Source organism: Hibiscus syriacus, unplaced genomic scaffold (genome assembly GCF_006381635.1).
Source record: "Hibiscus syriacus cultivar Baekdansim isolate YM2019G1 unplaced genomic scaffold, ASM638163v2 tig00000916_pilon, whole genome shotgun sequence".
Lineage (NCBI taxonomy): Eukaryota > Viridiplantae > Streptophyta > Magnoliopsida > Malvales > Malvaceae > Hibiscus > Hibiscus syriacus.
In genome coordinates, this window is record NW_024061833.1 from 1,100,991 (window position 1) to 1,112,358 (window position 11,368).

The 11,368-nt window shown below is 33.3% G+C and overlaps 1 protein-coding gene across 1 annotated transcript; it reads left to right on the top strand.

The window, feature by feature from the left end:
* The first annotated feature begins 4,397 nt into the window (after positions 1-4,397).
* LOC120116883 (spermine synthase-like) lies at positions 4,398-10,831 on the top strand. Its single transcript, XM_039137274.1, has 11 exons — positions 4,398-4,464; positions 5,509-5,729; positions 5,822-5,866; positions 6,096-6,172; positions 6,310-6,432; positions 9,017-9,121; positions 9,203-9,275; positions 9,406-9,477; positions 9,663-9,858; positions 10,029-10,158; positions 10,706-10,831. The coding sequence occupies exons 2-11, from the start codon at positions 5,540-5,542 to the stop codon at positions 10,829-10,831; spliced, it is 1,137 nt and encodes a 378-aa protein (XP_038993205.1). The 5' UTR covers positions 4,398-4,464; positions 5,509-5,539.
* Positions 10,832-11,368: the final 537 nt, after the last annotated feature.

Below are 11,368 nucleotides of genomic sequence, written 5' to 3' on the forward strand. Positions count from 1 at the left end.
TGAATATAATGGTATATTCAGTTCTAGACTTGTGAGAAGTCTAGATTCAATACATTGATGCATGATTCATTTCATATTGTGGAACATGATATGAATTCAAACTATGTGCATTGAGTAACATGTTTTGAATGAATATGTATACAAAGTTATATAAGCCATGTGATGAAGGTAAGGAAATGATATTTCTATGCGAAATATTGTGTAATTTGTGAAAAACCCATGTTATGTAGATAAGAACTATAGGTATAGTTGGCATGCCAAGAGTAGAGGGTCTACGCAGTCATTCGGGATATATATGTATTCTTTGGAACATGTGTGAGGTCTTTAAGACACATACTTGATCCTTGGCATATGTATATTATTCTTAAGGAATTATCTACGTGGTCCTTAGGGACAATCTTATATGGCACTACGGTGCAAATTCTACACGGCACTTCGGTACAATTCTACGTGGCACTTCGGTGCAATTATACGAGCTGTGGTGACAGCATAGTGCATAACCTCACAGTACTCACATACCTTAGGTTCTCAGTATGGTATCATGGGCTAGTGAATTGATTAATACGAACTTATGAGTGTTAATGTGATTAGTCTAAGTGTAGGAAACATGGTTATGGACATTATACATATAATATGCATATGTTATTGCATTTCATTTCATTTTTTTGGCATTCTCATGATATTTCCTTATTATTATTATTATTATTATTATATTGCCTTACTAAGTCGATGACTTAGCGTGTGAGTGTTTTACACGTAGGATCTGAAAAAATAGATGATCAAGGTTAAGCAGCTGGACAACATTACTCCTGCAACTATCAGATCAGAAGCAACTTAATAGTATGTCATTTTGTTATGTAAACCAGTGTTGGCATGTAATAAAATGTTAAGTTGTGTATGCTCTGAGTATTTTTATAAACTTCTATTAACATATGTATATTATTGTATTTTAATAATATAAGTTCAAATGTTTTATCAGTTTTTTTAGAGTATTGTTTTGTTTAGTCAATGTGACATCCTGGACTCGTATCCGGGTCGGGTACGGGTTGAGGGTGTTACAGAACCAGTATGTCCCGAAGGACCACTGATAATCCCTCGACTCTTGGCATGCCAATTATACCTATAGCTCTCATATTAAATAACATGGGCTTAATTATAAATACATTTCTCATTTCATATCTCTTTCATCACTATCCATGTAAACACATAAGTCACTTCATATAATCATTTTCATTATTTCACATATATGGAAGAATTCTCTGATAATGGCGTTCATTCATATAATACCATGTTAATAATGAATGAAAAATGTATGAAATCACTATAACGTTAACACATATATATTTATGCATGTGCATGAATATAAAATCATAAATTCAATGATAAGAGATAGACTTATCGCAAGTCTTGTCTCAATTCCATTTCATCTAGGATATGTACTCACCTTGGCCTTGCTTATTTTGACTTGATCCTAATCCTTTGTTTGTCCCGGAACGAAATTACGTTCTATATCTACATAGTAATACATTGATACTAATTAGTATACTAATTAATATATTTTAAACTATCACTCATTGGGCTAAAAAGAAAGTTATTTTCATCTTTTAATGAAGGTATGCATCGATGCACTACACCATGTATCGATGCATCTCTTGACGGGTGCATCGATGCACAATCTATGCATCGGTACATAAATCACATTCGATGTTTGTATTTTAAGGGGTGCATCGATGCACTACATGTGTATTGATACACTAATGACATTCGATGTTTTTATTTTAAAGGAGTGCATCGATACACCTCATGTGCATCGATACACCTTGAACAATTTCTGGGATTTTACCCTTGATGCATTGGTACACATTGAATGTGCATCGATGCACACAGCCATAAAATGTTATTTTAGCACGAAAATCTCTTCATAATCCTCTCAACACTTCATATTTCCCATCTTTTTCTCCTAACTTGCATACATCTACTTAAACTAATTAATACCCATTAAATACCTCTTATACTTAAAAATTCAATCATCCACATAGATTTCAAGAATCTCCCTCAAATTCCAACATGTTCTAAATCTAATTCTAACACTTTATATGTCTTAATTAAGTCGATAACAAGTCAAATTCAACCTCTGATTCCAAATATGAACTCTTTTTCAAAATTCTACTCAAGCACTCCTAATCTTTAATTCTTCCTACACTCTTTATCTTGTTGTTTTAAAGCAAATTAAGCTTTCTTTAAGCTTAATTAACATCTAAGGAGCAAAACCAAACTTAAATTTCAGCAAACAATTAGCTTATGAAAAATCTCAGTTTTGCTATAAGTCTTCACGTTTGGGAGAAAAGAAGAGAAGAAGAGAACTCTGGAACCTTAGTTTTTCTTTCTTCTCTTTCACGTGGAGATAATATATATAAATCCCTTCTTTAATTAATTTCCTTGTAAAAGACCATTCTATCCTTCTATTCTTTCTTCTTTATAATTTGATCCTACACAACATTTCATATAAGTCCTTGCACTAATCAATTATTATACTTTAAATTACCAAATTCTGAAACTTTACAATTTAGTCACTAACCCGATATTGAGGATGTTACATGGTATCACTATAGTCATATGACAACCAACTTGGCTGAAGTAATCAATTCAACCTGAAAGAAGGCGCGCCATTTACCAGTCACTACGTTGGTCAAAACGACTTATTTTCGTTTGGCTCAACTATTTGCAAAGCTCGGTGGACAAGATCTTACTTGGATGTAGAACAATCATATTTATCACCTAAGACTAATAGCTGATTTACAAAAAAAATGGCAGCATCAAATGAGATATTGGTTACGAATTTTTCTCGCACCCGTGAATTATTTTGTGTTACCGAAATACCACGTCCTCTTCAAGGGATTGAAGCTAACTCTTTCAGTGTTAATCTACAAGAGAGGTGGTGTGATTGTGGTTTCTTTCAAGCACTCAAATATACATGCTCTCATGTCATAGCATCTTGCTCACATTCTCATTTGGACTACAAAAGTTATATTGATCCTATATACCAACTTTCACAAATATTCAAGGTATCTGAATTTGAGTTTCCCCCATAGGTAACGAAAAAGACTCAGATGAGATTCAAACTCGGCTTACAATTGTACCAGATCCGTTACTATTGAGGGACTCAGGTCGTCCAAAATCCACTCGAATTAATTGTGATATGGATATTCGAGAAAGGTCAACAGAATAAAAAAGATGTGGACATTGCAGAAACATCAGCCACAATAGGAAAAAATATCCAACTCTTTTATCTTTACTTAATCGTTAATCCTTACTATGTAATTGCATTTTCTATTTCAATGTATGTCTTTGTTTCTAATATTTCAATGTAATTGCATTTTCTTCAATTTCCCAATGTATGTGTATTTTCTACATAAATTTCCTATTTACCTTTTACTTCAAGTGATTAACATTTTCATTTTAATCGAACTTTACCCTAAACCACTTTAACCTACACAACCCTTGATCACTCTCACTTTAAAAAAACCTAAACCACTTTCACCTTAAAGAACCCTATACCACTTTCACCTTAAAGAATCCTATACCAATTTAACCTAAAATCACTCCAACCTAAATAAAAAATTAAAAAAAATACATTCGACCATTCTTAAATCATAATCGAAACCCTTTACCTAATAAATTATCAAATTCTAATAACCTTAAACCACTATCACCTTCAACCCTAAACTAGAACCCTAATTTAAAACTAGGTGAAAAACATGTTTCCCCAAAAGAGCTTTCGAAAGACGAGCCCCCTAAAACGCTCTTTCCATCGTGATGCTACACCAGCTGGAAGGAGCTTCCCCTGAAACGCGCCTTACCTCCATATTAGCAAATCTCATTAAAACGCGCTCCCGAGAATGCGCCTTAGCTCCATATAAGCCGAATGAGTGTTACTTTGGGATATATGTATTAAATTTTTTATTCTGATCTAAATTACGATAGTTAAATATGTTAAATTAAAATTTGTTATTAGTTAATATATAATATATAAATTGTAGATTTAATTAATATAGCCTCATAGTACCACATCATTAAAAGACTAAAAACAAGTCTTTAAGTTTAATGATTAATGTTTAGTTAAAAAAATTAGTCAAAAAAAAGTTATAAGGATTAATGTGGACAAAAATATTGAAGGGTCCCAATTGATCAAAGTTACAAAGTACATGGATTAAAAATACTTTATCCCTAGTAATTTTCCATCAATTACATTTAAAGAGAGGGACAGAGGCTTCATTTTTCATTGAAACAAGCAAAGCATGAGAAACAAATAAGCAGGTAAGCATTGGAAAACCAAAAGTGAATAATATAATTAGAAGCAAACATTTCCCTCCCTTCACCGTAACCCTTCCCGCTCGCTGTTTGGATTCTTCAGATTATTCAGTCTCATTATCATTTTCGAACTCTCACTGTCAATTAGACCAGGCAAGATCTTTTATTCTTTATTTAAATGTTTATTTCTCTATAAATTCAAAATTTTTGTTTCTGATTCTTTTCTTGTTTAACATGTTAATTGCCGTTGCTTGATCTCTGACACTTTCATTTTCCATTTTTTCCTCTTTTTGTTTGTTGATTTCGATGAGCTTGAGAAACGATGGTTTAGGAGATTCTTTGGTTTGATTTCGCTGTTCAAAACCCTAGTTCCTTCCATTTTGGAAATTTCTCGGGAGAGAATCGGAGCTTTACGTTAAATTTTTTTATCTTTTTTTTTGTATATCTGTCTATTTCAGTAATATAAGCAAAAAAAAAAAAAAAAAGTGGAGGTTAACTCGACTTAATTGCATTAAATAATGGTTTATGGCTAACTATAGTTTTCTTTCCAATGGGATTTGTTTCGAAATTTTCGTTTATATTACGTTACTTGATGGAATTTCTCTTCCCTTGATATATGTTATTCGACCAACCGACGGCCTTGTGAAGATATTGACTTTGAACATTTCTAGAAGCAGCGTTTCTGTTTGGTTCTGTTCCTTTAATTATTAATAAATTTTTAAAAAGTAAAAATGGCGTAGCTTAGTTTAGGTTGTTTTTAATTTTTTCCACTTTTAATAATTTTTTTTCATTAATCATAGCATATGAGTTCAATCATTGTTTAGGCTATATTTATTTTAGTTTCATAATCACTTTCACTAGCCAAAGGTAATGGAATTTCCTCTTCCAAAGTTCTCTGGCGCGTCACATTTTTTTCTTCTTTAATCCCCCTTCTTTGAGGCTTATTATTATATGTAATGTATCAAATTAGTGCTTGAAGAACAAGGAATCTGGTGCTACTTTTTTCCCCACGGAACATTGTGAAATAACTATTTTTTATTTCTAAAAGAAACATGTTTACTTCTTTTAATTGTTAGCATTTTTTATTAATGATTCTGTTAAAAAGATTTTACACTTCATGTGCCTGCATAGTTTTGTTTTACTTCTTCTTCTTCTTCTTAAGAAGAAGGGATCTTATAAATTTGTTTCCACATATAGAGGCTGGAGCTGGAGAAGAAAAAGATAGTCTATGGGGGAAGGCGCAGGAAGAAATTTGGAATGCCAGAAGATTATGGATGGGAAGGTGAATAGTGGTAATGGCTTAGAGAAGGTTGTCCCTTCTTGTTGCTTGAAGGCCAGGGCTTCAGCCCCTGAGCTTGAGGCAAAATGCCATTCAACAGTTGTTTCTGGGTGGTTCTCGGAATCTCATTCTTCCTCTGGTCTCTATTTTTGAGTTATCCTTCCCGTCCTTTTTCTTTTTTACCAGAATTACTTGGTTTGATCTTTATTTTTCTTTTTTCGCCATTCGCAGATAAAGCTGGTAAAATGGTCTACTTCAACAATCCTATGTGGCCTGGTGAGTTTCAATTTCCCTTTATATTTTTGTAATTTATATATGTTTGAAATTCCTTGAAGTATATTTATTGTTTACCTTCTCACTTTGCTATACTCCCAGTCATCCTTTTATAATTTTAGTAACTTATTCTATGAAAGTCATCCTTTTATAATTTAGTAAACTTATTCTGAGTGAAATGCTCTTACGCTTGAACCCTATTTTTAAACAATGTTCAAAATTTTTGCTCCAGGAGAAGCACATTCTCTGAAAGTTGAAAGCATTTTATTCAAGGAAAAATCAAACTACCAAGAGGTCCTTGTTTTTGAGGTTTGGTGTTTTAACTCATGTTTTCTATTTCCAATTTTGTCTACCTTTAGTACTTTTTTTTTGCTTGACTTTGATTGCTTCTTTTCTTGCATTCATTATGCACAATCTTGCTGATAAAACTACTTTTTACTTCGCAGTCATCAACATATGGGAAAGTGCTTGTTCTTGATGGAATAGTTCAGTTGACTGAGAAAGATGAATGTGCATATCAGGAGATGATAGCTCATCTTCCACTTTGTTCAATTCCATCTCCCAAAACTGTAATCTCATCTTATCTAAGCATAGTGTTTACCCCATCTCCTGTTGCTTCATCTATTGATGAACTTATCCTACTTTCTTTTGTTCAATTTCTATGTTGGAATTGGAATTTATTTTTCTCTAAGATTGAATAATACGATAATCTTCATTAAGTTTTTTGCTATAAAGCCTATTGAAATTGGTTGGTTGTTTCTGTCATCATAGTTGTAAAAAGCGCGCCAGAGGCGCAGAAGCGTAGAGGCGCAGAAGCGTAGAGGCGCAGAAGCGTAGAGGCGCAGAAGCGCAGAGGCGCAGAAGCGCAGAGGCTCACTGGACGGGGCTTTTTCAACACTGAAGCGAGGCACGTAGCCTAGGCGCAGCGAGGCTCTGAGGTGCGAGGCTCAGTCGAGGCGCAATTGAGGCGTGATGTGGGCTTAAAACCTTGTAATTATTACTGTAGGGCCTTCTCTTCTATGCATACATGGTCTACAAAAATGAACGACCATTTTCGTTATGTTGTTTCAAACAAATAAGCTTTGTAATCGTTTTTTGTCCTTTCTTCACCTAAGTTTGTTTATCTATCAGTATTTGATATTTTCTTTTCCGCTCATCAAAATTTGTGACTGTCTAAAAATTAAGCAAACCTATAATCGGAATGCATTGCGATTAACTGATGAAACTCGGAAAGAAAGGGTACTTCTATGTATTAGCATAGATTAAAAAGAATGTTTAATTAATTTACTGATTAATAACTAAGTGAAGGATATAAATCTATGATTTAAAAGTTTTATGAGTATGTATACTTAAATTATTCGAATTTTATTAAAATAATTAAATTTATTTATTTTGAAATCTAATTTAATTATTTTGAAATTTACATTATACTAATTTAAATAATAATATTTCACAGAACACAAATTTTAATATTAAATTTCAAAATAAACTTATCCTATCTTATCTTCATTTTAATTTTTTTTAAAGAAAATATTTTATTATTATTTGAATTTGATTTGTCTTTTAAGGCTCTAACTACACGTAAGAGTCTCATTTTCTTATTTTTTTCTTCTCCTTTCTTATTTAAAACCCTCAATCTACTGTTAATCGGCCTTCTAATCCATACATACTAATCTATCGATCGTTCGCTTCCTCTTTTTCTTCGACTGGAGACTGCGATGTTGAACAAGAAAGTAGCAACAATTCGATTAATCGATTCACACATTCAATTCTTCCCGTAAGTGATTCTGTTCTTCGATTGATCTTTCGATTTATGTTAACCATCTGTATTGAAAGAATTTTGTTTTTCTAAATCAAATTCTCTTGATAATCACCACAATTCGTGTGTATGTGTTTGTTCTTGTTTTTTTTTCCTTTCTTTTCTAAGTATACAGTTATTCGTAATTTTGTATGTGTCTGTTCTTGTTTGTTTTCCATTTTTAAGTATGCAGTTATTCGTTTGCGTATGTGTCTGTTCTTGATAATCACAGTTTCTCTTATTTAATTTTCTGTTTTCATTTTTCTGGCTTCTAGGACAAGTGGTTGTGAGCGAAATTGGAGTATTTTTAGCCTCGTAAGTAACTCAGATATCATTTAAGAAACATCATAAGTAATGTTTTTGACTCTTGATTATTTTGTTATAATTTGGCAGCTTCATAAAAAAGAAGAAACCGACTTGCGCAAACTCAGCTCATAATTTAGTCTATGTGAAATATAATCGAGCGTTAAAGCGGCGTTATAATCATCGTGATGTCATTGATCCAATCTCTTTGGATGACATTGATGAAAGTAACAAATGGTTGCTTGGTAGAATGGATGAGGATGAAGAAGAAAATGAATATTATGTGTTTGATGATGACGATTTGACATGGAAGGATGTTGGTATAGCTTCCGGAGCTTATGAGCGTGACCATAATACTAGAAGAAAGAACGTTGCTAGTTCAAGCTCGAAAGGAAAGGAAAAAGCTAGACCACACCTTGTAGATGAAGATGATGAAGTTGTTATGCTAGAGGAGAGTGACACTGAAGAAGAAGACATTGAGGATTGTGAGACGGATGAGGAGGAAGATGATGACATACCACTTGACGATGATGATGAGGATTAGTTTGATGTTTGATGATGATTATCAGTGACTTTATTTGATGTTTTGTTTCAGCATGTTGAATGTTTTTGTTAAACTTAGTACTTGATTATGCTTGTTGATAACTTTTATGACGTTAGGTTGATATTTTGAATTTGAAAATAAACTCTATTGAAGCCTAATATTGGGTATCTATGATATTTGAGTTTGATTGCATTAATATATACATGTGTTATAATTTTTTGGATATCATGTGCCTCGCCTTTGTGAATCCCGTGCCTTTCATGCGCCTCGCGCCTCAAGGCTCCAGGACACTTTCGCCTCGATGCGCCTTGAGCCTTTGATAACTTTGTCTGTCATCACAATTTGGAGATATATCCCTTAAGCTGTTTCATTGATTCAAAGTTCTTGATGGCTGAGCAGTCTTGATTTTCTCTACTTCATCAAAATCTTTCCTATTCTAACCTCAGGTCCAGAAAGAATTTACTTTAACCCTAAGGTTATTTCACATTTAACTAAATTTTGGATGCAGGTTCTGGTTGTTGGAGGTGGTGATGGTGGAGTTCTTAGGGAGATTTCTCAGCACAACTCTGTTGAGCGCATTGATATATGTGAAATAGATAAGATGGTTATAGATGTATGTTGTATTTTAGTATCTAATCTTTTTTTCTTTTCCTTTTACCTTTTGTATGAAAATGCTAATTTCTTTTTATTCTAGGTTTCCAAGAAGTTCTTTCCAGAATTAGCAGTTGGATTTGAGGACCCTCGTGTTAATCTTCATGTCGCTGATGGTATGTGAACAATATTGAATATTTTTTGTGTTTCGTTTATATTCTTTTTTCTTGTTAATTTTCTGTTAAGCTGTCAAGCATAATGCTTTAATTCCCAAGCTGATGCTTTACTTGCATACAATCTTAACAGCGATTGAGTTTATTCGTCATGTTCCAAAAGGGAAGTTTGATGCGATCATTGTTGATTCATCAGATCCTGTAGGTACGTTGCAATGTTTGGTCTGTTAAAATTTTATTTACAACATTATTGGTATGCAAAAAGGAAAAAAAAAGGTTAGGAGAATGTAAGTAGTTTGATGGTTTCTTTAAGAATACGCACAAGATATTTTTGCTTTTAAGACTCAACATCATTCAATCTTTTACTTGGTATTTCTGTTTGCAATTTAGGTCCTGCTCAAGAGCTTGTAGAGAAACCATTTTTTGAGACTATAGCACGAGCATTAAGGCCTGGTGGTGTCCTGTGCAACATGGCAGAGAGTATGTGGCTTCATACACATTTAATTGAAGAAATGATTTCTGTTTGCCACGAAACATTCAAGGGTTCTGTTCATTATGCGTGGACAAGTTTTCCAACTTATCCAAGATATTTGATTAAGCTGTCTTTCCCCCTTTATTCTCTATTAGATATTAATGATGCTTTTGTTAGAGGTAATTTATATGTTGTCATTTACCAATTGCGGAACCATCTTCAGAATCATCGTCTATCTCGTTTCTGACTTTTGATTTCTATTGTCCTTTTCTTTTGCAATGCAGTGGTGTGATTGGTTTTCTGTTATGCTCCACGGAAGGACCACCTGTTGATTTTTTGAACCCCATAAACCCTATTGAGAAGCTAGACGGAGCTTACCATCATAAGAGAGAACTTAGATTTTACAACTCTGAGGTGAGAACTCATACCAATGTTCAGTTTTCACTCTGCAGGGTCCTAGGTACTTACTTTGGCTATGAATATCAACTCCTTGAAGCTATTATGGTTTGCTTCTTAAAGAGTTAAGAGTGATGGAGCATCTTTTTTGTTTCTTGATGGCTTAGCATCTTGGCCTGCGAGTTGTCTCTTTTACTGTTGTTTCTTTCGTGATCTAACATGAACCTCTAACCATTTTATTTCTGCTTGGTTTAAAGTGGGACTTTTCATGGCTCTTTATTTCTTATTGGCTTAAAGGAAAAATAATTTTATTAATTTAATGGTTGAGCTACATAATGTACTACATTGTAGCTCAACTATTTAATAAACTCTTTTCCCTTTCTTTTTCTTTTCATCCCTTGCAATTCGCATTGTTTTAGGAAACTAGCAAGGATCATTAGTAACTTGTGAACACATGAATTGTTATGTTTTTATGGGTGGCCAGTAAACACAAGGTGCATATTAATATCTTGGTAGTCATATAAATTCTCCTGGTAGAAATAAAATATCACCTCTCTTTTGACAGAGGCACAGGGCTGCTTTTGCATTGCCTTCATTCCTGAAGAGGGAGGTGAGGCTACTTCGAGACTCTGCACTCTGGAGCAATGAACTCGCATTAACTTTTTCTCATAAACTGAAATACTCTCATTAGGAACATATTTAATAATCTTTTAAAACATTCTGGTATGTATACGGTCTTAATTGAGTGGAATATGTACTATAGGACTTAACCAAACAGGTTGTGATGCAACAGTGTTTATGCTTGATGGCGAGGTGCTTCGAATGTCTTTCAAGTCAGTGTTCTGGACTTGACAACATTGAAACACCCGAAGAAGAAAAATATGAGAAACATAAGTTACCCTTGCATGTTTCTTATATTTATAATAAATATTGCAGATTGTGTTAGAATTTTGCTCCGTATTTGCTTATGGATCTCTGTAAATGGAATGTGTAAGAATGGAGATGGGTGGTGTCATAACCATTTTTTTAGAACAATTAATTAAGTTAAAAAAAAAAAACAATTATGACTTTATTTTAAAAAAAATTGGAGGAAAAATCGTTTTTAAGACAAAAATTGGTCTGTGTTTTGTAAATATTCATTTTTAGGAGTCGATTACACGTGGGGAAGGATTAACATCCTACAACGTCCAAAATTGATAATCGCTTATATATTGTCGTAAATGGTGGA

Bases quoted from the DNA above. Each gene is read 5' to 3' on its own strand.
- LOC120116883 (XM_039137274.1), top strand. From the start codon at position 5,540: ATGGGGGAAGGCGCAGGAAGAAATTTGGAATGCCAGAAGATTATGGAT. The intron at 9,122-9,202 runs GTATGTTGTATT...TTTTTATTCTAG, and splicing joins TAGATAAGATGGTTATAGAT to GTTTCCAAGAAGTTCTTTCC. The intron at 9,276-9,405 runs GTATGTGAACAA...CAATCTTAACAG, and splicing joins TAATCTTCATGTCGCTGATG to CGATTGAGTTTATTCGTCAT.